At 42.8% G+C, this 27,690-nt stretch overlaps 1 protein-coding gene across 1 annotated transcript; it reads left to right on the top strand.

Moving 5' to 3' along the window:
- tctn1 (tectonic family member 1) lies at positions 1-27,662 on the top strand. The gene is made up of 14 exons (XM_041990272.1): positions 1-357; positions 1,585-1,702; positions 2,123-2,256; positions 3,763-3,911; positions 5,512-5,611; positions 12,724-12,836; positions 14,529-14,549; positions 15,444-15,578; positions 22,634-22,759; positions 23,535-23,623; positions 23,822-23,959; positions 24,057-24,207; positions 24,832-24,963; positions 27,438-27,662. The coding sequence occupies exons 1-14, from the start codon at positions 75-77 to the stop codon at positions 27,579-27,581; spliced, it is 1,833 nt and encodes a 610-aa protein (XP_041846206.1). The 5' UTR covers positions 1-74; the 3' UTR covers positions 27,582-27,662.
- Positions 27,663-27,690: the final 28 nt, after the last annotated feature.

The following is a 27,690-nucleotide window of genomic DNA, read 5'->3' as shown; positions in this document are numbered from 1 at the left end:
AAGAAGAAGAAGAAGAAGAAGAAGAAGAAGAGAAGAAGAAGAAGAAGAAGAACCATAGCAACGGTTAAACAAAGATGGCGGCCTCGGCCATTATAGTTTGGTTCAGTTTAACCATTTTCTCTGCATTTGTCTTGATTATTTCCGCTTCTACAGACCAACCAGCAACAAGCGGTGACTTTAATACGACTGCTCTGGACGACCAAAGCTTTATTTATAATGCTACAGATAATTATACAACTACGGACCTCCCAAAGCCCCCGACAACGACCCCAACACCGAGCTACAGCAGCACGGAGCCTGTCCCACCCGCCGAGCCGCTGCCCGTCTCCGGCAGCCTCCTCACCCCGGTGACCGACGGTAAACACCGGCTACCCCCGCTTATTAATGTTTAATTTACCATCACGGTTTAACTCAGAGGAAAAGTGGTTTGCTGTGAACGCTTTGTCGCGGTCAGGGTCACCTGGAGCCCAAGTGGCATTTATTTAACTGGATTTGATAGCTTAACGATTAATTCATTCCTTCAATAGTCTGGGCACAAAATAGGGCGCTGAGAAATGTATTGTTTGCATGGAGTGTGATTAAATTTGGTCAAAGTTATGTTGGATGTATCCATCAGAAGATGCTCCACTGTGGTCATAAAGGGATGGACATGGTCAGCAACAATCCTCAGGTCGGCTCTGCTGGTTAAACCAGGCCACGTTGGTGTAAAGGGGCCTAAAGTGGGACATCATGAAAATATCCCAGGAGAGGCACCCGGTGTGGTCTTCTGCTGCTGTAGCCCATCTGCTTCAAGGCTGGACGTGTTGTGTGTTCAGAGATGCTGTTCTGCAGACCTTGGTGGGAACCAGTGCTTATTGGACTTCCTGTTGTCTTTCTATCATCTCCAACCAGTCTGTCCATTCTCCTCTGACCTCTGACATCAACAAGACATTCTGGTCCAGACAACTGCTGCTCACTGGATATTTTCTCTTCTTCAGACCATTCTCTGGAAACCCTGGAGATGGTTGTGTGTGAAAATCCCTTTAAACACTCAGACCAATAACCATGCAGGGCTGAAAGTATTCCGGTGTTTTGCTTAGAGAGCATAAATAGGCCTTTAGAAGACGAGCGCAGACAGTGTAAACACTTGTATTTAAGTCTGAGTTCATTATAATGGAGGTACAGTAAAGTCACACGTTGTGAATCAGAAATAGTGACCTCTGTGATCCTGGATGTGTGAGGGTCACCTCATTTCAGTTTCTAATTGTGAAACCTTTTATTATACTTAAGAAAATGAAATAAGGGGTAGTTTTATGGGGTGGGGGGAGTTGGCATGCAGTGCACATTAGACCAGGTTCTGCTGAAAACTTCTAGACTTGGGATGTTTATGTCTTGGCTGAATTATACAGAGCTGGTAGATTTGTTGAAGCACAGTGTCTGATATGTGAAACCTTTATTCTATTTAAGAAAATGCATTTAAGGTCCATTTATTTCTGTGTAGCTCCCATCATTCTGATGCTCAGTTTGAACCTCAGCAAGTCGTCTTCACCATGTCTACATGACTACATGCTGCCATGTGATTGGCTGATCAGATGTGTGTGTTAGTTGGCAGGTTGTGTCCCTGTGATGACCACCAGGATGTGTGTGACATGAACTGCTGCTGTGACAGAAAGTGTAAGGAGGAGGAGTCTCTGTTCACCAGGTGCTCCGTTGGTTCTGTAAGGTGAGTATCGTTCATCCAGAGAGGAGCTCCATGTGGAGATGGAGGTGTTAGTCCACATTTCTTACAGAGCAGCTACAGAACAACTCTTATTATTGACAGCAGAAACAAAAATAAAAACCTCTGTAATAAATGACTATATTTAATTAATCAAATATATTCTGTGTATTCTGATCGTTATTCCAGTGGTTCGTTTAGTGGCTCGAGTGTCTGTGCAGTTTAATTATACCAGTCTCATTTTTAAATTGTTCTGCTGGGTTTATGACTGTAACTGGAAAAACTGGGAAGTGCTGGAATTCTTTAAGCTTCAGATAGCTTATCACATACAGAAGAGAGAAATAATGAATCTAATAATAATGAAATTCTGTGTTTGGATTTCTTATATGTGTGCATGAGTCTTTCTTTTTCTCCATGACTCTGCAGAGGCAGCAGGCAGCTGTGCGAGCGGGACGTAGCTTCATATACTTTGAGGACAAAAATAGACGGTTACTCAGAGCTGACGTCATCGGTCCAGAAGGAGACAAACTACGATGTCTTCTGTATTCAGTCACAGAACCGTGAGTCTTCAGAGCTCTTCATCTATGAATCAGTCAGAGGTTTACTTTGTTAAATAATGAAAGTGTCTTTCTTTTACAGAAAGTCTCACACAATGTTTAAGAAATGTACATAAGAAAATAGGGATGCACGATAACCATTTTTTAAACCGATAACCGATAACAAACACACTTAAGATCATGACATCAATACTAACAAAACCTAAAAGACTTTCCATTGTTTATATGAAGAGACATTGATTTTTTTTCCAGTGAAAAACCTTTAGCATGCCTCTCAAACATTTTCTAAAGATATCAAACAGAACTATTGGATATAATGTGTGAATACATTTGGCGATAGCATCATACTTGGATGGAAGGAGCACATCAGCAAAGTAGCGGTGGCTCGGCATCGTAAACCGTGGCTCCAAATGATGAATCAGACTAGAAAAGCCTCCGTCCTCAAGGAGGGTAAAGGGCTGGTCGTCAAGCGCCATCATTTCCATGATTAAATCTTCAAAAGCTTCGCCTGTGGGTCATGTCTGGCAAATACACCTCACAGATGTTTATCAGTCCCGGTGGCTTCTTTGCGGTTGGCTTTAAGGTTTTTGCGTCTTTGGCAGCAGGCGTCCTCACACACTTTCATAACTGTCGAAACAATGATTATGTTTCAGGTGACTGATCAGGTTTGTAGTATTGTTTAAAACAGTTATTACAAAATCATAATAATAATTATTACAAGTAACCAGCGAATTCCCACACTACTGATGCCATGTCAAACATAAGCACGCTGTGCTGCATGCTGGTGATGCTGCATTCATGGAGTGATGGAAATTCCCCTTTCCCACGTTTGCTAGTCGTGCTTCCAGCCTTTTCAAGTTCACGCTTCTATTGTAACATGTCGAAAAATACACTGGATGTCGGTTTAAGTCAGTAATTCAGTTTTCTGGTTAGATAAGAAATAACAAAAACACCAAAACTATGAGCGAGTTTTAACGAGTTATCTTCCAGCATGAGGGGTTATTCTTACGTTTTTCCAGTCAGAAAGATTTTCTCTTTTTATGCCAACGTCACATGAACGCAGCATTCACTGCAGACCATTCAGGTCTCAGAGTATAAGCGGAGCACTGCCGTGCTGACAAAATGTTATCGGGGCAAGTTATTATGATATCGGACTTGACCACGTAATCATTTCCTATCGGGCCGATAATCGTTGGGCCGATAGTTATCTTTTATCCCTATATGAAAAACATAAATTGATATATATATACATATATATATATATATATGTATATATATATATATATATATATGTATATATATATATTCAGAGTACGCTTGTTTTACTTCACACAGTGACTCCAGACTAGTTAACTATTTTTTTTCTTGATTAAAGAGGGAAATACCCTGATAAATCTATAAATGCTGCAGATACATGTGTGAAATGTACAACATAGATGCCTGATAATATCCAGGTTTGTGAGTTTGGCTTTGAGTCGGTACCAGCTGCTGTCTGTTTACTCTGTGCAGGTGTTGATGGATTGTCTCATCCCTCACCGACTCTACCAACTGAATCCAACTTTGAGGAGCTCTTTAAACAGTTCACTAGCTTCATATTCGGCTCTGTCAGCAGCGATAAGATGTTTCCTGCAGAGGTCCAGGCTTCATCTGGATACCAGGTGAGGATCATTAATTATTATCACTATAGAAATAAACAGTATGAAAATACCCATTCATTACTGGTTGTTCACTGAAGGCCAACACATCAACGTGCTCCCTGGGCGCCCAAATATGGCAGCCCCCTACTTTCTAGTAAACCTACTAGACGTGGGTCAAATGCAGAGACTATTGTTGTTATTATTATTATTATTATTATTAATATCTTGTGTCTACAGAATAATTAATGGTCTGTATTTTAATGATACCCAGTTATCTCCTCCTAAAAGAAAATTACTTTCAAATTAAACTGCATGATCGAAGCCACCTTCACCTAGGAATGAGTAAAGTAATATCTGAGGAGGAACTGTGCAAAGGTAGAAGGTAAAAGTGAACTTGACCAGGTTTCCAGGTGTTTAATTTAGGTGTTACGCATGTAAATATGTCAGGAAGCCATCGGCTGATGATGATGATGGTCACTTCTATCAATGGTCAGAGCCCCACATTCACCTTAGAAACACCATGAGGATCCAGAAAGAAGTGAAGCCCAACATAGTCTATGATAGGAAGAGTGAATCCTTCACTATAAAACCTCTTTTATCTCCATGGAAACCAGCAGGACCTTCATGGCTCATTTCAGTCACAGGAGAAACATTAGCAGTTTTTAGAGCTGAAATCAAACTTTTCTCCACAAACAGCAACAATAAGACATAATTTCTGGTTCTGGCTGCTCGCTCCAGAGTTTCTGTCCCACAGTGATGAGACAGACGTCTTTGTATCCAGCAGAGTCTCTGCTGTCATGTGACTCCTTGTTTGTGTGGAAAAATTAGCAGAAACTTTAAAGTGGACAAAGCTGTTGTCCTGGTTTTCTTACATTCACATATAACTGCTGGGGTTTGAACTGTGTTTGGTTTGGATGTCAGTGCTTGGTAGAGTCTTTTAGCTGAGTTTCTCCCATCATGTTGCTATGCTACATGTTAGCATTGCTGCTTCCTGGTGGCTGCAAACATCTTCTGTGCTGTAGGATCTGCTGCTTCCTGTGCAGGTCTGTTAAGAAGAGGCTAAAATAGACACTTTGAGGATGTTTATAAACCGAGTTCATCAGCTGCAGTGGTTTCTAAAATACTAGTGCTCATCTACACCTTTAGACTGTTACCTGTTCCACCCACCTGAACAGACCAAACACCACAACCAACAGAGGCCAGCAGTCCAGGAAACCTGGAAAATGTTGAAAGTCTTTTTAAGTTTGAGCTTTTATCAAATTAAAGATCAACCATTCACAGAAAGTGAGTTTAAGCTCACATGGATTCTTCCCAGTGCTTCCTTCATGTTAACCATGAACGGATACCACTGCAAACCACAGAGCCTTGATGGTTTAATTCAGAATGAGGCAGCAGGGAGGATGACAGGGAGACTCCTTCTGACTCCATCTCAGAGGAACCATCGGGAGAACAATTCTCCTTCCTTCCTGATGAACAGGAGGGAAGGATGAGCGTCCAAAGCTTTTAATAAACACATTTTTATATTTGTTGACACTTTCCGTGAACCTGAGGTGGACTGAGCAGATGCTTGTTTACACGTTGTTTCACTACATCTCTGAAGCATCATGTTGACTCTTTTCAGTTTGGGGATGTGATGCTGACAGCAGGAGATGGCGAGGATGGAGGAATGCTGTACCTTCCAGCTGCTGCTGTCACCGCTGACTGTGTGAACAGTCCTGCAGGTAACTGCCGTCAACACGGAATGTGCAACGATCGGGTCTTCTCAGCAGCAGACGAGGAGGCGTTTCAATCAGAGTAAAGAAAAGATGAGGACTCAACCTTCATTCACTTGTTACAGAGCCTGTCGGTGTAAATGCAGCAGTATGTGATATATACGGACCAAATGATGATGTCCCTTCCTTTTTCATAACCATTTCAATATTACGGGGAAGTTAAAATATAATAACCGGAGGAGATTTTAACACTTAAATCCAGAAAAAGACCATTCTACCACAAAATACAAAAACTGGCAGAACGTCACACCCATCAGATAGAAGATATACACATTTCTCCACATCGGTCATTTTCCTGTTTGGACCACTTCCTAATAAGTTATTTATTACTAGCCTTTGTAAAACAAACTGCAACACATCCAATTATAATTAGTGACTTGTGTCTTTAACACTGAGTTTGAAATGGTACGTTAAACCCCCTCAAGATGGCGCTTTAGTGTTTCTCTACTCGACGACTCAGAGTTCATTTCTTTATTTGAGACAGTGGATTCTTTATGGAACTGAACGAATCCCCAGAAATTTCTGCTGCAACTTTGTGGAAACAAGCAAAGTTGTCATCAGAGGAAAAACATTTTCATTTTCATCACACAAGAAGAAACCAGAACTGGAAACGGAGACTCTGTTAGAACAGAGGATTATCAGGGCTGGCCAACAGCAACAGAAGAAATCATTCACACAAACACACAGTTTATTATCCAACAGTTAAATACCAAAACTTTAAATAAAACAATAAGTCAGGGCAATAGCTTACACATCTATTTGATTGAAGAAAGATAAAAAATTAATACCAGAAAAAAAACTCAGCAGGGGAAGTCATTGATGATCCAGCTGAAATAAACAGAACATTCCACATGTGAACGATATTCACCTAAACAAGAACCTAATCCAGAAGAAACAAGAGCCTTTTTTATTTTTTATCATAAAACTGCCTCGATTATCCAAGAAAACAATAGAAATGCTGGACTCACATTAACAGAACTGTTTAGCTCCACTCCAGATGCCCACCAATAAATTACCAGGACCTGATGGCGTAAAGTTTTACAAGCAATTCTGGAACATTCGCTCTCTATTATTTGACAGACTCGTAAAGGAAACGACGTCAGAAACTCCGTTACATATGAATGCAGCTGGAATAAAGCCAGATGAAGATCCAACACTACCCACCAGCTGCAGGCCGGACTTGAAAATCACTACAGATGCATTAGCATCAAACATAAAGAAACAAAAACTCTCGTTGATCCGACCATCTTCATGAATAATGGAATACAGCAGATTATTCGCTTTTCTATTCTAGTCTACGGTTATTTAGCAGACACTAGTAGGCAGTAGCGTTGAGGGTCTGGCCAAAGGACCAAACTGAAAGGTGTTAATATTCGTCCCCTGAGGGGCTCAAACTTTTTATTGTTAATGCAATTATTGCATCACTGGACGCTTCGACGGAGTTAACTGGCCATTCTTGTTTTATACACTGCGTCGGTTTGGGTTTAGGGAGTCGTACATTCATTGGATAAAAATATTTTTTACTTCACCCAGAGCCACCATCACAACAAATGGGATCACTTCTCCTTCATACACTCTCTACCGGGGAACACAACAAGGATGACCCCTCTCCTTCATTATGCACAATTTTCATTCAACCACTCACACAAGCAGTCTGTCAAAATAACACGATTCAGGGAATTAAGTCTGCAAACACACAACACAAAGTTAGTTTATATGCTGACAATATTTTCCTACACTTACACCCCATCCAGGTAGTGCAGGAGACATTCACAATCATCAACAGCTTCTCTAAAATATCTAATTATACAGTAAACTGGAATTAATCCACCTTACTTCCACTGTCAGATAATGTCTGGGATTCTGCACCTCAGACTTCACTTCCATCACTTAGAGTTGGAAATAATAAATATTTGGATATCAGTTTCTCCCCCAGGCTGTCAGAGTTATGTTCACTTAACTACTCACCACTTCTTAGAACAATGCAAGATGATCTAAAACGCTGGTTAAATCTCCCGCTCTGTCAGGCTGCATAGCAAAAGGAAAATTTTCCTCAAATAAATGATTTTTTTCAATGCTTCTCATCACTCAACAGTTCAATTTCACTGTTTTTCTTGAAAAATAAGAAAGCCAAGATCAAGTATTCAACCCTTCAAAAAATAAACCTCAAGGCGGGCTAGAAGCACCAATAAAAATACTTCAATTTAGAGCAGAAATACTGCCAAAATCTGAAAATATTAGAGCTATCATTCCTTAATACCTCACTTAAAAATCACAACTACTTAAAAGCTCTGCCAAATCTACGACTCTGACAGCCCGGTGGAGCGTCCTCAGAACCACAAACTCCACCACTGCACACTGTGAGAATCAGAATCAGCTTTTATTCACCAAGTATAAACTCATACAAGGAATTTTTTGCAGGCAGATTTTATCACTGTAGTGCAAGTATTAGGATAAGTAAAAATTAATAAAATAAGTAGCAAGTAATAAAACAGACTCTTATATATTGGTGTCTAATATATAAAGAGCAATATGTGCAAATATAAATTACAACTACAGATATTAAATCAGTTTACACTGTATACAGTAGATGCAGTAGAGGTAGAAAATGAAATGTGAGTGATGAGGTGCAACAGCTATCTGTTCAATAAAGTGACTGCAGTGGAGAGAAGCTGTTTCAGTCCCTGTTAGTCCAGGTCTGCAGGGTTCTGAGTTTCCTGTTAGTGTTGGTCTGTAGAGTCCTGAGACTCCTGTTAGTCCTGGTCTGCAGGGTTCTGAGGCTCCTGTTAGACCTGGTCTGCAGGGTCCTGAGGCTCCTGTTAGTCCTGGTCTGCAGGGTTCTGAGGCTCCTGTTAGACCTGGTCTGCAGGGTTCTTAGGTGCCTGTTAGTCTTGGCCTGCAGGGTTCTGAGGCTCCTGTTAGACCTGGTCTGCAGGGTTCTTAGTTTCACACCAAACAGTGATGGAGGAGCACAGGACAGACTCCATGACTGCTGTATAGCAGCAGCTTGTGGGGCAGTCTGTGGAGCTGATGTTCTGCTCCCACTTCAGACCCTGAGAGAGGATCGGGCCCAGGAATGTGAAGCTCTCGACAATGGACACAGTGCTACTGAGGACTGTGAGTGGGGGTAGAGCAGGGGGTGTCTCATAAAGTCCACAGTCATTTCTACCGTCTTGAGCATGTTCAGCTCCAGATTGTTCCGACTGCACCAGACCTCTGGCTGATCCATCTGCTGTTGATATCCAGGATGGTGACCAGTCTGCATAAGACCGATGATAGTGGTGCCGTCTGCAAACTTCAGGAGCTTCACAGAGGGGTCTGTGGAGGCACAGTCATTGCTGTTGAGGGAGAAGAGCAGTGGAGAGAGGACACATCCCTTTGAAACACCAGTGTTGATGGCCCAGGTGTCCGAGGTGAACTGTCCTAGCCTCACCTGCTACCCTCTGTCAGTGAGGAAGCTAAGGATCTGCTTACAGAGGGCAGGCGGCAGTCAGATGGGAAAGTTTGGTGCATGGTGATGGTGTTGAATGCAGAGCTGAAGTCCACAAACATAGGTCCTGCATAGATCCCAGGACAGTCCAGGTAATGCAGGATGTAATGCAGTCCCATGTTAACTGCATCATCCACCAACCTGTTTGCCTGGTAGGCAAACTGCTGGGGTCCAGCAGGTTTCCTGTGAGGGACTTCAGGTGGCCTAACACCAGGAATTCAAAGGACTTTATAACTACAGATATAACAGCCCTGTAGTTATTTAGTCCTGGGATGGTGGGTTTCTTGGGGACTGGTATCATGGTGGAGGCTTAAAGCAGGAGGGGGCTTCACTCAGCTCCGAAGATCTGATGAAGAGCTGAGTGTGGACACAAGCCAGCTGATCTGCACAGGCCCGCAGACAGGAGGGGACACTCCATCTGGACCTGGAGCTTTCCTGGTCCTCTGTCTCTGGAGCGTTCGGTTCACTTCACTGTTGTTGAGTTGAAGTGGGTCAGGGGGCTGAGATGAGTGCTGAGCCAGGGGGGTCATTGTCAGTGGGAGGAGGGGATGCAGTAGGAGAGGAAGAAGTGTGAAGGGCTCCTACTCAAATCTGCAGTAGAAGCTGTTGAGGCCTTTAGGCAGGGCTTTGTTGGCTTCAACATGGGGGACATCTCCTGTAGCTGGTGATCACCTGCAGGCCTCTCCACACTGTTGATGGGTCGTTAGCTGAAAACTGGTTCCACAGCTTTTCAGCCTAGAGCTTCTTGGCCACTGATCTACCTTTCAAGTGTGTTCCTGGCCTGCCTGTACAGGGCCCTGTCTCCACTCCTGCATACTCCTTGGCTCGACATCTTAAGTTTTGGAGTGAACAGAGGTTTATTGTTACTGTATGAGTGAAATTACTTGGTTGGCACACATTCATCCTCACAAAAGCTAGTGTAAGATGTCACAGTGTCTGCAAGTTCATCACGGTTGGTGGCTGCAGCTTCAAAAACACTCCTGTCAGTGGAATCAAAACAGTCCTGGAATTTCTGTTCGGCTTCTTCTGACTGCTTCTTCACAGTCCTAACTACAGGCCTAGCAGATTTTAGTTTCTGCCTTTAGGCTGGAATGAGGTGGACTAGGCAGTGGTCAGAGTGACCCAAAGCTGTGCGACGGACACAGCGATAAGCATGTTTCAGAACGGTGAAATAATGGTCAAACAGGCTTTTGTCCCTGTTGGGACAATTCACATGTTGTCTGCATTTAGGCTGATTTATGGCTGAGTGTTGTTCGGTTAAATTCCCCTAAAATTACAACCAGAGAGTCCACATGATCCCGTTATAAATGTGTGATCTGTTCAGCCAGCTGCTGGATAGGCTCACTGAGGCGGGATGTAGATCCCCACCAAGATGAAGGAGGAAAAAGTCCTGCAGTGAATAAAAAGGCTTACAGTTCAGATCAAGGAACTCTAGGTTTGGGTCGCAATGTTTGTGTACCACTGTGACATCAGTACACCAGCCTTTGTGTATATTGTGTATGTAGCATATTTCGCCACCCTTTGATTTCCCCAACAACTCCATGACGCGGTCAACGCGGAACAGCTGAAAGCCCGGGAGATGCTGTCCGCTGTCCAGGATGGAGTCTCAGAGCCATTTCTGTGAAACAAAGAGCTGCTGCATGTGCAAAGTCTCTGTTGGTCCTGTTCAGAAGAAGCAGCTCTTGTTGGGGAGAGAGCAAACGCTGGCCAGGTGATGCCCTGGGAGCGCGGTGCTCAAAGTTCACCCCTTTATGTCACAATCCAGATTTTCACCTCAGCAGAACACCAGCCTCTTCCTTGTTGATGGATGGCCTTTTTTTGGGCACATACCCTAAGCTGTGGCGAGCAGGGTGGAGGCACAACAACAAAATGACTTATTTATGCATTTATTAGAATGATGATGGTGATGACAATGATTATTCTTAACGTTGTTATTGTTATTGTCATTTTTATAATTATTAGTAATTATTATTATGCCCTGCGATGCACTGGTGACCTGTCCAAGTGTACCCTCCCTCTCGCCTGTTAATTGCTGGGATGGGCTCCAGCTTCCCTGCGACCCTGAATTAGATGAAGTGGTACAGAAAATGAATGTATGAATTATTTTAGTAGTGGTAGAAATAATGGCAGTAGGTTTTCTTTTTTTGTTGTTGTTGTTTTTTGTTTTATTTATTTAGCTATTTATTAATTTTCATTCTCTGTTTGCCTTAAATGTTTTGTTATAATTATTGTTATCCCTATTATTTTTTATACTCTCATAAGGTGTATGGAGCACCTGTACACAAACACACACTTGTTTTTTTTTGTTTTGTTTTTTTGTTGTTATTTGTATTGTTTTTGTTTTGTTTTTTTCATACAGAATTGCAACCAAACTATTTATTTTTTCATCATGGGCTTCTCTGCATTGGCAGCTTTGCCTGCTCTGGCCGTGTGGTCATTACCGTGGGGATTGTACTTGTAGGGGAATTTAGGGCCCTGCACTGCAGCCTTATGGTTGTGGTGTGGACCCACTCTGCCCTGATCTGGGTCGTTCCCATGGCGACGACCAAAAGTTGTAAGTTAGGTAAGCTCTTGGTCTGGATGGACCCCTAAGATATAGTGTCCTCACCTGGTGTCAAGACAAATATTGGTTTATACTGCTATTTTTTAGTTAGAGACAGTTTATTTTAGAGTAGGTTCAGAAGTGGGACTCCAGCTTGTGTGTGAGAGAATATGATTAAGTGTGTTTTCTTTCATTTGTTTTGTAATAAACTTTGGGTGTGCTTGTGAAAACTGAAAAACTCTTTTATACATCAGTCAGTTTTAAAACTAAATGTATAACTTTAAGGAATCCAGTGTGTGTGTAGTCCATGATCTATACGGTGTAAATGTGAGCAAATTTCATGTTTTTATATAGTGTTTTTTTTTAACATTTTGCTGACGTGACAAAACAGATTTCAGACGCGTCTGACAATCAAGTATCATATTACCAGCTTAGTTTTTATCTTTACACGTTCCTTTGTACCAAACATTTATTAACTAATTTCTGGCTGTAAATTTCAACTCAGATTTTAAACTTCATATTTATTTCCCTTTAAATTAAAGTCACTCCGAGTAGCTCGTGTGTTATCTCGTTATAATTATACAGAACTTTAAAACTTTTTAAAACTTGAATGCTGACATTAGTTTCGAAATTATCCTCATGGTTAATTTTTCTACAGACTAGTAAATAAATACCAAACTCCTCAAAGTTGGAAATGTTATTTCAGCCAATTATTTCTCCTCTTTAATAAAAACCAGTTGGTGTTGTGTTATACATGATTGGAAAGCCTTATTAATCACCTTGACAACCATGTGGAGCTGGTATGGGTGGAGCTTCTGTGGAATGAGCAGAACAGCTAAACATGTGGAGCGTCACCCCTAAAAACATACCAAACTCTCCTGTTGGTGTTCACTCAGGTCCTGCGGAGTTCATTTTTTCCTTTTTTAAGTTTTCTCATATTTTACTTTTCACACATGTTCCAGTGTAAAACTGATGAGAACATATTTTCATGTGTGTCACTGCTTTAGTTTTTCCTGCTTTTATTTCCAGCATTCCTGAAGGATCAGAGAAGTCGGTGTTCCCGGCGTGTGGTCCTGGATCAGGACTGCAGCTCCCTGCCAGGACTCAACATGAACACCTACACCAACATCCAGCTGTCTGCTGTGAGTCTCACATCATCACCGCATCATGCTGAATGCTTGTTAACTGTGATTAAAGGAACGTTTCCACACATTTTAAGAATTGACCGATATGGACTTATTGGGACCGATGCTGACACCGTTCTTTTTTTTCTCATAGAGCTGGGATATACTTGCTGTGAACGCTAGCATACACATCAGCAATCCACTACGTTTATGTATATACTTACTGCAAACGACTGTAGCATGACGCGGCAAAAACGCTCATTATTGGAGGTCACCGCATGGAGAGCACTACAAATGCAGTACAGACCACTTGGGCTTTGAAATAGTAAGAAGGTCAACCAAACCAAACATTGTATTTCCGGGGCATCAACCCCCAAAACCCCCAATTTGTTACCAACTATTAAGCCACGAGTGTTTGTCTCTGTGCAACGGGGAGGAAAAATCTTACAGACTCTGGTAGCTGTGGACAAGATCCGCGAGACAGTCTTCAAAACTAACCGCCATTGTGTTTACTTCAGACCTGTGTTCATTTTCTTGTTCTCATGGTCGCCTCTAGCATTCAAGTCAATATTGCAGCTGCCAAGCGAACACTGGGAACATGATACGTACGCAGATGTGTGCTAACAGCAAGTATATCCCAGCCGATGGCCGATACGGGCTGCCGAATTTCTTGATTCTTTGAAGCTCATACTGCTTTTGTTCCAGCAATTTACATAATAAAATTACAATAACAACAACATTACGAATCTCATTTAAAAAAAAAAAAAAGCTGAAACCCAGCACCTGAAAGTGGTTTCTGCGGTTAGCTGGCAGAGGAACGTCCAGCGGAGATTATGAGATATTCTTTCACTCTGTCTGCATCGCAGTCGTGTCAACCATGTGCATGCTGCCATCGTACACCAAGCAGCATGTGCACAAGGAAAGAAGGAAGTTTTATACTGTCCCAAGTCAGAGAAGATCAGACCTGCTGTACGACTTTGCCTCACGTGCTGCAGGTATCAGAGTTTTTCCCAGCTCTGTGCTGCAGCCACTTTCTGGAGTTTTAACTCTACTGAAACTCATTTATTTGACTTTACAGATCAGTGGAAGCTAACTGTCTGTCTGTTATATCAGCTGATCACTCTGATCGATCAGCTGCTGTGTGGAAGGATTCTGCTATCAGAGATCTGATATGTGATCAAAAATACCTTTTAAAGTTCCCTCCGCTCATTCAGCTGCAGCAGTTTTAGATTTCATTAGTTTTTCTGAGTTCTGAGCTTCAGGTGCGACTCTCTTTTGTTTCGTCTGAATATTTGACTGTAACTGGAAACTTTTTACTGGTTTATCTTTTAATACGTTACAAGTCGAAACTTCATTATATGAGCTGGTATTCAGATTTATGAAGGACCAGTTTTTGTAATTAGGAGCTTCATTTAACAGAAATTTAAAATACTGCCACTGTTTTCCCTTCATATGTTCTTATTGATCCAATCCTCCTCCATGGAGGACAACAACACATGGCTGTAGTGGCCCGTTGGGTTTTTATTGGTTTCAGTCCTGATCCAGGGTCTTTTATGAAGTCCCAGTCAGTGTTTTTTCTTCTGGAAGAGAAGGTCGATTCACCAACATCACCAGAATTCTTTAAATCCTCCAATGCTTAAAAACCACAGAAATGTTCCTGAACTTTACTGTCTGTTAAGGTTATTAAATACTGTCCTTTCTGCTCCACAGGGGAAGAAAACAGATGCAGCAGTAAGTATTCTGTGATTTTGTAAAGTTTCTGTGCATCTTCAGCTGCTCTGGCCTTGTGACTCAACTTCACACTCGTGGCATGAAATTAAAGAAGTCCTCAGAAACTCTGACAACACACTGTGTCAAAGCCACGGGTGCGTTATCTTCCTGAAACTTTCAGTAAAATGACTCCACAAGGAAAGTGTCAGTGATTCAGCTGAGACACTTTTCAGACGGACAAGTCCAACCACAGTTCCAGTTCATTCCCTATCAGCTCAAAATGTCCATGAACTGGTAAAATTTCTTCATCTGACATGTTGTTTATCTTCTACTGGAAAATGAAATGTGACTTGATGAGGTTTATGACTTCTGTTTTTACATTTTACACAGCATCCCACATTTTTTGGGAACTGGTATTGTAAATTGGGTTAAACTGGGTTGAAACTGAACAGTTTCTAATTTGAACTCAGTAGGACTTTATTGAGATTTGTTCTCCATCCCAGTTAATGACGAGCTTTAATTCAGAATCAAACATTCATGTTTCTTCAGCTGAAGTTTTGAATGCAACAGAACACACTTAAAGACAACCTTAAACATGCAGAAGAAAGCCAGACACTGCGGTTCAGACCGCACCCAGAGGTGACTGTCATCAGTTCACATGAAGGGAATCAGATGTGTTGCCCAGATGATCCGAGTCTGAACTTGTCTTCTAACTTTGCTGCAGAAAGAGCTGCTTATGTTCTGCTCCACTGCCGGTCTCCCTGTAACAAACATGAAGCTCCAACATGAACAAAATCACATGATAACATGCAGACTTACAGCGAGCAGCAACATGTTCCAGAGAATAAACCTGTAAACCTGTAAATGAAGCTTAGAATAAAGCAGAAAGTAAAAACTGTGACTGTGTTCCTGGAGGTTGTTCCTGTGGAGGTGAAATCCATCATCCTGCAGTCTGCAGAGGGGACGCAGACAGAGCTGACCATCAGTGGTGGAGAAGACCTCCGCCCTGTTCTTCTCAGGCCCACCCTCTGTGCTAATGTGGTGCTGAAGGTAAGTCATCCAGGTTCTGGTGTAAACTGCTTCTTTCACACAGTCCATCTCTTTTCTGACCAAACAGCACAAAGTCTCAGGTTTTAATCTTTCAGCATCACGTTGGAGTCAGCAGGTGTGATGTTGTACTTTAGGAAGTTTACTGAGCTCATGGTTCAGAGTACTGCTGTACCAGGTTACTTTGCAGGTCATCCTTTAACTATTTAACAGTATAGAAGATTTTACTGTAACCTGAAATCAGAAAATGCTGTGATGATGCAGGTATTTAAAACAATGCAGTGGATTGTTTGAACTCAACATATTTAACTTTGTTTTCACTTCAGCTTAATTTAATTATTTAATATTGATCCATTTTTACATAACTGACCTGAAACATTCCAGAAAAAGTTGGTTCAGTCAATTTTTTATACTCCGTGACAGTAACATCATCATCACCATCATCACTTTATTAATTTGTCCCTCTGGAAAGCATCGTGGTTTGCAGCAGACAGTCATTTTGTCGTCTGCTCTGAAAACAGCTGGGAGCTCCCTTTGTAAGCGGGAGGGGTCTGCGCAGCACCCACTCCTAAATGGGAAGAGTAAAATACATTCATTCACATCAGTCTCAAAAGGCTCCAATATTACCAGAAAGTCGCTAGATTTGTCATTAGTCGCTTTTTTAAAAGTCGCTAGAGGGTCTGAAAACTCGCTAAATATAGCGACAAAGTCGCTAAGTTGGCATCACTGAGGAATAATAAATTCCCCAAAGACCCACCTCTTCTCACACATAAGCCAATCGTTTTCCACGCTCACATGCACATTGGCTGTCGTCCTCTTCGTTGGTGTTCGTCTCCTTTTCTCGTATTGAAGTTGGTTTGAGTCGGCAAACCAGCAGCTAATTTGCATTACTGTGAACTTCTGGGCTGAAGAGGGGAGCCGAAGTTTGTTAGTGACAAAATACGTTCAGTTATAACTACTACAAGAAAAAGACCGGCAAATGTATTGGTCGCCATTGCATGAGTAGATGAAAAATTCACTCGCGCTATCTCACATTTTAGTCATAAAATGCGACCATTTGGTCGCAGTATGGAGCCCTGGTGCCCTCTGGGTTCGGTGGCGGCTGATTGGCTGCTCCCGGCCTGTCTTGCCCTGAGGAGGCCTCCCGGGGAGCTGGGGTGCCTAGTGCTGCTAGCAGCTCACCATCTAGAGGGAAGTTCACTTTCTAGCCCTCTTCCCCCCCCCCCCCCCCCCCCCCCCCCCCCCCCCCCTCTCTCTCTCTCTCTCTCTCTTTCTTTCTCTTTCTCTCTCTTTCTCTTTCTCTCGCTCTCTCTCTCTCTCACACACACACAAGTAAAATCTTGTGTGTAAAGTAAAAGTAAAAATTTGTGAGGCTTGGACGTCGTGCAGGGTGGAGCGGAGGGAGCCATCTAAGTGGCCTCCTTGGCTGCACCCTGTGGTGACTCGCCTCTCAGTTTTGATTCAAAACACAACTCACAAACCACTTCTTGGGGGCGTGCCATGCGGGCGGGGCTGCTAAGGTGGCCCCGCTCCCAGCACAGTGCAGTCACTGCCCCTCAGTTTTAATTGCGAATAACACACACTTCACAAACAGTCTGGAGCAGGGAGGGTGAGGGCAATAGGGACCTCTCACACCCCCGTTCCCCTGGGCACTGCCGGTGGCGGGCAGGGGAACACGGCAGGGCAGTGTTTTGTTCTGTCAATGAGGAGGCATCATTACAGATCAAATGAGCTTACGCTCTAAACTTTATTGCGCTCTTGTTTAAATGTCAATACATACTGTCGGTGAGCACTTCTTCATGCCTACTAGCTTATATAGTCTCAGCAGCAGGTCGGTTCAGTAGCGCCCTCTGCTGTTACAACACATTCACATAATACATCATCACATATCACAACATCCCCCTTACAACCAAATGAACCCTTTTTAAAATTTCCATCAAAACACTTAACATATTTCTTTGCTTTAAAATATAACACCACTAACACACATAGTTCTTACTTTTTTTTTTCTTTTTTTTTCACATGTTTTGCTAATAATAAAATAACACATCCAGTATTCTCACACATGAGCACTAAACATTTCACCTTCCGCACATATCAACCCATGATTTACAGTCCATCATAAACCAATGTCAAACACACACCAATGAATCCACAGGTTCACAATTGCAGCCTATCAGGTTTTTTTATATGCCGACTCGACCTCCTTAACACAGACGATGCTGATGTACCCTCATTTACTTGCTCATGTTCTTCCGATTTCAGCTCATCTGGTTTACATTCCAACACTGTAGAAGAAGATATCCCAGCATTCGCACTTTGTTCATTAACACAACTAGTTTCTTGGAAGACTTCTGAAGTCTTCAGAAGATGTCTACGATTTCTCCTGAGAACGTTACCATCCTCAGTTTTCACTTCGTAAGACCTCGGTCCAACTTCCTGTAAAACCATTGCCTTTTTGTTCCATGCAACCTGATCTTATATTCGGACATCATTCTTCTCCAGCTGTGAAAGTACCTTGGTTGGCTTATCATAGTAATATTTTTGTTTCCTTTTCAAATTATCCAGTTTAGTTTTCAAACCAACCTGCTGTCTGTCATCGGTATAGCAAGGTAAAGTTGTACGCAACTTGCGATTCATCAGCAACTCTGCAGGGGATAAACCACACTCTAGCGGAGCTGTCCTATAACTCAAAAGAGCTAAATATGGATCTGACCTGCTATCAGTGGCCTTCCTCAAAAGTTGTTTGATGATATGTACACCTTTTTCTGCCGTTCCATTAGGTTGTGCATATTGAGGACTAGACGTCACGTGTTGAAAACCATACTGCATAGCGAACTGCCGCCACTCTCTGCAACTGTAACATGGCCCATTATCACTCACTACAGTCTCCGGTATGCCATGTCTAGAAAAATAGACTTAACAAGTGTGATAACATTAATCGCATTTGTGCTTGAGAGCAAGGCTATTTCAGGATAGTTGGAGTAGTAATCAATTACCAGCAAGTAATCCTTTCCTTTGTAATGAAACAGATCTGTCCCAGCCCTCTTCTAAGGTACATTGGGAAGACCCTGAATCACCATCGGTTCCCTTGCCTGACTGCTCTGATACTTTTGACATGCCTCACATCTTGCGATCAGCTGTTCTATATCCTTATTTATACCTGGCCAGTATACAGCATCTCTTGCTCTTCTCTTGCATTTCTCTATGCCCAAGTGTCCCTCATGTAATTTCTGTAGCATGTTCGTCCTCATGCTACGAGGAATCACAATTCTCCTACCTCTCAGCAACAATCCATTCACCACACTGAGCTCTGATCTAATGTGATAATACGACGGACATGACCCTCTCGGCCAACCTGTCTGAAGCTGCGACATCACCAACAGAAGTTCTGCATCTTTTACAGTTTCTTCACTGATTTGCTTTGACTTAGCATCTGACACTGGTAGAGACTCAGCAATCATGTGCACGGGCCTTTCCACCCCTTCTTCAGCTGTGCTTCTGCAGCTTAATTCCGGTGCATGTGACAAAGCATCTGCCAACACCAACTGCTTGCCAGGCGTGTATATCAAGTCAAAGTCATACCTCTGCAACTTCATCATGAGGCGCTGAATTCTTGGTGTCATCTCATCCAGACCCTTTTTTACAACGGACACCAGTGGGCGGTGATCCATCTCCAACGTGAAAGTAGGTAGACCATAAACATAGCAGTGAAAAATGTCCAAACCATATGACCAACCAAGACACTCTTTTTCAATCTGAGCATACTTCATCTCCGTTTTAGTCGTTGATCTAGAAGCATATGCTACTGGCTTCCAAGTGTCGTCTTCAACCTGCAATAACACAGCACCCAGCCCATCTTTAGATGCATCGGTTGATATTTTCAGACGTTTAACTGGATCATAATAAGCTAGCACTGGCGTAGATGTAAGAATAGATTTTAACATATTCCACTCCCGCTCATGTCTGCATGTCCACTTGAACTCAGTAGAGTCACACAGCAACTCACGTAAAGCCGACGTTCTCACTGATAAGTTCGGTATAAATTTCCCCACAAAGTTGATCATACCCATTATTCTGAGTATACCTTTCTTATCAGTTGGACTAGGCATGCTAAGTATGGCTTTAATCTTACACTCATCTAACTCAACACCCTTAGCAGACAGCTTATCTCCAAGAAAAGTGATTTCAGGTACACCAAACTGGCATTTGGCTAGATTCAGCTTCAACCCATTTTCACGCACCCTCTGTAGCACTTTGATCAGTCCTTCATTATGCTCTTGTAAAGTGGAACCCCATATTATTACATCATCCACGTAACAAGGAACACCTTCAAGTGCTTCCAGCAGATTGTCCATGGCACGATGAAAGATTTCAGAAGCTGAAATTATCCCGAAAGGCATCCTCAAAAACCTGTACCTGCCAAAAGGTGTATTAGAAGCACAGTACCTGGAACTTTTTTCGTCCAGTCTGATCTGCCAGAAACCTTGGGCAGCATCTGGCTTCGAAAAATTCTTGGCTCCAGCCATCTCACTAGCAATTTCTTCTCGTTTTGGAATCTGATAATGCTCGCGTTTGATGTTCTTATTTAAGTCACCAGGATCCATGCATATTCTCAGTTCTTTTTTGTCGTTCTTTTTGTCCACGCAAACCATAGAGTTAACCCACTCAGTTGGTTCCTCTACTTTGGTGATGACTTTCAACAGACTCATTCGGTCCAGTTCCTTCTTAAGACTATCCCAAAGTGGTACTGGAACTCGCCTTGATGCATGATTTACTGGTACTGCATCGTCCTTCAGCTGAATCTTGTAAGTATATGGTAAGCATCCCAAACCTTTAAACACATCGTCATACTGCTTCACAATGGAATTCACTGTTTCCATGTTTGGTGACAAGCGAACATTATAAACTCTTTTGACTAGATTTAATTTTTTTGAAGTAGCCCCACTAAGCAATGATTCACGATCTTCAGATACAATGGTGAACAGTACATTGTGAACTTTGTTCTTTACCATCACTTTGAGTCTTTGCTTTCAGTATCTTTTCCATTGTAGTATTTTAAACACGCTCTTTTATCAAATATTTTGGGCTTTTCCTTCATAGCATATACATCTGCCATGCTGATCAAATTAGCCCCTGTATCAATTCTCAGTGCAACCAACGCTCAATTTAAAGGGAGAGAAACAATCCATGAATCCTCACTGTCTGAATATACATCATTTTCTTTTTTATAAGTATCTGCACCTTCACATGACACCATGCCCACAAAGAAAGTTTCACAAAGCTCAGGTTCATCAACCAACCTTACAGATTTGGTTTCGCACTTTGATCGACACTGTTTTGCTAAATGATTTTTTCCATTACCCTTCGCACACTTTTTCCCATAAGCAGGACACATTCACATAATACATCATCACATATCACAACAGGCAGGGCATGTTATGTCAACATCACGTACCGTTCCTCAGCCTCACCTTTCCCCTCTAGGGAAGTTTTTAGAGGAGTTCTAACATAGAAGATACCAACTGATGGAGAGTTTCAGGTGCTGTTTGTCCCAGTCTTCATTCAAAGACGTACGGGGTTGTGGTTCTGGTCTCTTATCCAACCCTATAGAACCCTGATCTGACCCCATAACATTTAAACCCCGATCCAACCCCATACCATCACAGAACCCTGATCTGACCCCATAACAGCATAGAAACCTGATCTGACCCCATACCATCACAGAACCCTGATCTGACCCCATACAATCCCAGGACCCTTATCCAACCCCATACCATCATAGAACCGTGATCCGACCCCATACTATCACAGAACCCTGATCTGACCCCATAACATCAAAAACCTGATCCAACCCCATACCATCACAGAACCCTGATCTAACCCCATAACATCATAGAATCCTGATCTGACCCCATACCATCACAGAACCCTGATCTGACCCCATACCTTCAGAACCCTGATCCAACCCCATACCATCACAGAACCCTGATTCGACCCCATACCACCATATAACCCTGATCTGACCCCATACCATCATAGAACCCTGATCCGACCCTATACAATCCCAGAACCCTTATCCAACCCCATACCATCAAAACCCTAATCTGAACCCATACCATCAGAACCCTGATCCAACCCCATACCATCATAGAACCGTGATCCGACCCCATACTATCACAGAACCCTGATCTGACCCCATACCATCATAGAACCCTGATCTGACCCTATACCATCATAGAACCCTGATCCAACCCTATAACATCATAGGACCCTGATCCAACCCCATACCATGACAGAACCCTGATCCAACCCCAAACCATCTCAGAACCCTGATCCAACCCCATACCATCATAGAACCCTCATCCGACCCCAAACCATGACAGAACCCTGATCCAACCCCAAACCATCACTGAACCCTGATCCAACCCCAAACCATCATAGAACCCTCATCCGACCCCATACCATCAGAAACCTGATCCGACCCCATACCATCACAGAACCCTGATCCGAACCCATACTATCATAAATCTCTGGGCTTTTAGACTTGCTGACTAACCCTGAGTTTCTCTGTCCCAACTTGTTTTGGAATACACTCCAGGTGTGAAATGAAAAATTAAATTTATGTTAACTCATGAATTTGAGGAGACAAAATATGAAACATCATAGTTCATTCTGTCTGCTGTGGAGGAATCAATGTTTTTTTTTTCCTCCATTCTGTCCCAGCTTTCTCTGGTTTAGGATTGTAGAGATTAAATTATGGAAAGACTTTGCTCAAAATCATATTAAAACACGTTTAACATGATGAATATTGATGTTAAATGAAGGTATTTTACAGCAAAACTATAATAAAAACACAATTAAATACAAATGATCAGGTAGTTGACTGAAAGGCCAAAGAGAAGAGGTGCAGATTCTGTGGACATCTGGGTCTCAGCACAACGTTCAGTGATGCAGCAGACTAACCAGTCAGTGTGACGTTATCTGGACTCAGAACCCGTAAATGAAAGGATCTGGTCTCTGGATCTGGACTCAGTAGAGCCTTTCTGTGTCCGCAGGTTGTTTATGTGATAAAGTACACGTCGGCCGGATACGTGGTGAATGCAACGGTGTCTCTGGTGCTGGGATTCATCCGTCAAGCTGCAGTTCTGCTGGAGCAGGAGTTCCAGCTCACGTTCATCCAGGTACTTCCTGTTGGACATGTTGGCTGCCAAAGATTTTTCTCTCCTATTGGAAATTTGATGTATTTAATAAATTCCACGTCAGCTCAGATAGGTCTGAGGTCCATACAGAGTGTTTTCCACCACCTGGAGGAAAAGCTCTAAACTTTTCAGAAAGTTACTCAAGTTGTCATGGTAACCTTTTTTTGTGATCAGTCATGTCATAACTAGGAAAGCGGGAGCTGGCTCTCTGGTTCAGCCTTCCCCAGGTTTCAGACCGACCTCTCCAACTCACGATGTTCCTGTCTCAACTGGCTCCCGAACCCATCCCACATCACCTACAGCATCCTTCTCACCCGTTAACCCTCTGGGTGGCTCCTCAGAACCTGACCGACCTCCTTCACCTACGTCTTCATATTCTGCCGTCCTCAGCCAGATTTCCCTCACACCAACCTCCTCAGACTCGAGTTCCTACATAAATAAAAAAGCTTTTATTATTGTTTATTTCTTGTTCTGAGCAACTGATGAGAGAAAAACATTGTGTGGATGCCAGGCCTTGATGTAAAAAACTAAGAAGATTTTAAATGAACTTTAATGCCATCCAGGGGTGTTTCTGGATTCTTGTGTTTTCACTGATATGCAGCTTCATGTGTGTTTTACTGGTGCTGTACGAGGAAGCGAGTGGATCTAAATGTGAGCGACTGAAGCAGCTTCATAATATCTAGAGAAGAAGCAGCTAAATGGAAGCAAACGACTGAAACTGTACTTATCCTGAACCTGTCTTTTGTCTTCTGAAAAGGAGAACGGAGGAGACATGCCTGTGCAGTACAGTGGAAATCCAGGTTACGTGGTGGGAATGCCGCTCGTGTCCGGAACAAGAACAACAAAATATCCTTTTTTTTTTCTTTTCCCGAGCAGGAATCCATGGAAGCACAATCCCAGTCTACAGCTGCTTTCCCTCAGGATGAATGTAGCGTAAAAACCGATTCATTTTCATTAAAAGATGAAAGTTCATGTCCAGGTGTGTTTTTCTGTGATGGAATGATGACTCCACAGACCAGGATTCATCCTTGACCAACTCTCTAATGGGATCAGCCGAAGCCTGGACCTCAGAGACACTCTGTCTGTCCTCCACAGCAGTCCAGACCAAGACTGTCTGCAGGGTCCACATCGGCGCTCCCCCGTCCTGTTCGGCCTGGACTCTGTGTCCGGCTGCACATTAAGGCACGGCTTCTTCCAGTCAACACATCCTGGACCTGGGAACTGGTACTGTGGTGTCGGTGGGTCTTGCTGTGTTTGTAACAATGACTTGTCTCTGCAGACTGGAGGACACTAACTGCTCCCTGGTCTCCCAGCTGGTTCTGGATGTTCTCAGAGGACCAGACTATCCCCAGTATGTGGCCTCCTTTGGAAACTCTCCATTAGAAAGTCCACTGGACTGGATACAGATCAGGAGCCTGGTGCATCCCTCGGTGAGTCTGAAAATGGAGCCTCAGTGGTGGGAGGAGGTCTCCTGGGTAGGAGTACAAGTTCAGGTTTGTTCCTGACTTCAGATTACAGGTCGGGACTCAAACTGTCGTCTCTCTGAGTGGTGTTACCGTGGCTCCCAGTACGAATGTGAGGAACCTTTGAGTCATCACAGCTATCTTTTAATTCACATGTCAAACAGGTTTCCAGAGTTTCCAGAAGTATCTTCTATCATTTCATCTTGTCCCAAAGCGAAGCTGAAAAATTGATTCCAGCTTTCCTCGCATCCAGGACTGAAACTGGAATTTAGTCTAAACACGGGAGACCACATTTCTCCTGTTTCAGCTGAAATGCACCCACTTCCTCTAAAATTTAGAAGTTAAAATTATTTTAATAACACACCTGAACGTCCTGGAGCTATTATTGTTCGTTTCACATGGAAATCCTGAGGTGTGATGAGTTCAGTCTATTTGACATGAACATAATGTAATATAATAATAACCATTACTTTTATCAAAATGTTGCCATATCTAGTAGTTAATAGTAAAAATGATCATCCGTATTAATAATAAAAATAATTGCTGTTGGATCATGAAGCTGAAGTGAACGGGGATCTTCATCATCTGCAGGACTCTCCGGGCTGCAGCATCCCTCTGTCACGTCATTTGGAAGTTGAATGGACCAAATATGGATCCCTGCTGAACCCCCAGGCTCAGATAGTGAGCATCAGAGAAGTCATCCAGACCAACACCAGCAGTTTGGTAAGACCTGAAGTTAGACCTGGATCGTGGTCTCCTGACAGTCCTACACCTGCTTCTTCAGATGTTTTGCATGAGCTAACATTATAGGAAGTTTGTGTTGGTACAGTATGTTTGTTTATTGCCACCATGGTCCCAGTATGTAGTTATTCAGAGTAGGGCTGCAACTAATGACTATTCTGATAGGTCGATTAGTCACCGACTATTATGTATCTCATGATTATTATATATGGATCTTATTTCACTTTCAGCTTGTTTCAGGTTGTTAAGTAAGTCCGACGTGCCTCCTCTTTAAATGTTCGAGCATTGTAGACGTACTTCCGTGGTACACAAGGTCCGCTTTACAAATCTCACATGTATTTAATTTATTTTGTAAGTTTAAGGTGAAGTTATCCCAGACTTTTAACGTTCTCTGCCGCCGTTTTCCTCCCTAGAACGCCACCATATTTTTCCCCTGGCGGACTTTATTGCTCATGTGCAACTCTCAGCAGAGATTTTAAAAAAAAAGAAGACGATGTCTCACTCTGTAGTTTTTTCCCCTCTTTGCCCTTCTTTTTCTGACTCGCTCTGATTCCAGTCTGTCCCTTAGGCCTGGTACACACATAACGACTTTTAATCTTATGAGATTTTTTATCTGGTCGAGACCTCACACGTGAAGATAAAAAAATCTGTTTTGATCGTATTGTGTGTGGTGTGTGCCGAAAATGTAATCACAGAACAACACACATGACGATGCTGTCCAGCAGCGGATCTACAATCTAGTCCTCCGAGCCGGACAAACGTCGAAATGTAGAAGAAGAAGCATAGCAACAACCGGCAAACACAACACACAGCATGGAAGAGGACATATAGGACGAGGGAATGATGGTGGTCTTGGGACTATTGTTAACAGAAAAAGCTCGCTCTCTGATTGGCTACATCCCGTACCACGTCACCACCCACGCAGTCACAATGCACGAGTCATTGATGTTCCTCAGAAATCGGCTCTGAAATATTAAACACAATCAATGTTGCCATCTGTCGGCTACGACCTGTTTCAGAGCGGATTATCGGGACAAATCGGCTCGTAACACAATGATGATTGGACGTTTCCTGTCCGAGGTCGGGTAGAGGCAAAATCGGGACATAAACAGCCCAAAAATCGTTATGGGTGTTCCAGGCTAAAAGGTAGAAACACATGCTGCAGCCACCCGCTCAGTAAAACTTGTTGTTCCTACGCTGGGAAAACTGGAATTTGGTTTGTTCAGAAAATAAAGATTTGAGACAAAGCTTCAGAGCAGCTTCAGGCTGAGTCCAGGCAGAATCTTGTACTTAAATCACCATGGCAACACTACAGACACCCAGCAGATCTGTTTCCTGCTTCACACACAAAGTTCAGGTCACATCAGCTGACATTTTAGCACACGTTCGACCTCCGAGTCAGTCTCCGTTTTCCGCTTCAGGTCATTCAGACATTCACTTTCTCAGCTTCTTGTTTCCCATCTAAACATTTTCTTCTAGGAAACATCTGCTTCACGTTCATGTTTGTTGTTGTTTCATTAGAAGATTTCCAGTGTTTTAGTGACAGAAGGAAGACGTTTCATCAGAATTCACACACTTTTTAATGGTTTCTGACAGAAATCTGTCCTCTCATCCTGAACCATTACCTTAATTTCCTTTTCGTTTTTAACAGTGTAATAAATAATAAGAACTTTCTTCTCATGGGGCTCCGGGAAGTGTTGTGTGATTGGTCGGACATGTGAGGTGGGCGTGGTTAACGTGGAAAGTTGTGGCTTCCGCATTTCCCCTGATGCTAAGATGAACACATAGTTTTAACGATCATCTGACTGGGGTGGTGAGAAAGTACATAAACAACACGTGGGATTTAAAGACACGCCACGCGCACAACCCCGCCCGATGCAGGCGGCGCTTCTCGTGGAGGATGAACTGACCGGATTAATACCAACTTTTTTTCTTGTTATTGCGGCCGTGAGAACAAAGTTCTTGCTTCTCACAGAGTACGTAACAAGCTTTAATTTCCTGCTTTTTGTGGCTGTTAACAGAAATTTCCGTGAGAGCTGTTTCAGGTTTTTAAGGTGGGACCTTGTGGAGAACTCCCGTGTAACTCCAACCCTCCAATCGTGAGCTTTTATATTTGAGCTCCAGGTAAACGTGGCTGCTGTTTCCTCTCTGCTGTTACCACATGTGGCCAACCAGGTCGTTTCTGCGCGTGAATGAGCAGGAACGTTCATTCAGATTGATGTTTATATGATTCATGGCTGATAAATACGGATTTATTTATGTCTGCACACAGAAATAAATTTTATTCAGAGGATGGCATTGAAATAATTTTCTGTGGAAGGTTTATCAATAAGCTCCTGATGTTTCACTGATCAGCTTATCTGGACACAGCTGGTAATCAAACAGGTGATTTAATCTTTAGAAAGAATCCAGATTTGTCAGCGTTAATAAGTGACCAGCGTGACTGTGGTCGACAGACGGTGCTCTCCAGCAGCAGCATCCTCCCGGTCAGCAGCTCCGTGGCCTTCATCCCTGCATCTGCAGCAGCTGTTCCAGGATACAGAGCCACGCCCACCATCGATGCCAAGCTGCCCTTTGACTTCTTCTTCCCGTTTGTGTAATGCTTCCATCCTCCCCTTCATCACCTCAATCTGCATCAGTAAACTGTGTGAATATTGTAAATAAATTTTTATTTAATAATTTTTAACGCTGCATACTGAAACCTGATTT

This window comes from Melanotaenia boesemani, chromosome 7, assembly GCF_017639745.1.
Source record: "Melanotaenia boesemani isolate fMelBoe1 chromosome 7, fMelBoe1.pri, whole genome shotgun sequence".
Taxonomy (NCBI): domain Eukaryota; kingdom Metazoa; phylum Chordata; class Actinopteri; order Atheriniformes; family Melanotaeniidae; genus Melanotaenia; species Melanotaenia boesemani.
The sequence above is the reverse complement of the archived record's forward strand: the minus strand, read 5'-3'. Positions and strand labels throughout refer to the sequence as shown.

What these genes read in the sequence shown, in the direction of transcription:
- tctn1 (XM_041990272.1), top strand. Translation starts at nt 75, where the DNA reads ATGGCGGCCTCGGCCATTATAGTTTGGTTCAGTTTAACCATTTTCTCT. An exon ending in CTGTATTCAGTCACAGAACC is followed by an intron (nt 2,257 to 3,762) that starts GTGAGTCTTCAG and finishes TACTCTGTGCAG; the next exon opens with GTGTTGATGGATTGTCTCAT. An exon ending in TCCAGCTCACGTTCATCCAG is followed by an intron (nt 22,760 to 23,534) that starts GTACTTCCTGTT and finishes TCTTCTGAAAAG; the next exon opens with GAGAACGGAGGAGACATGCC.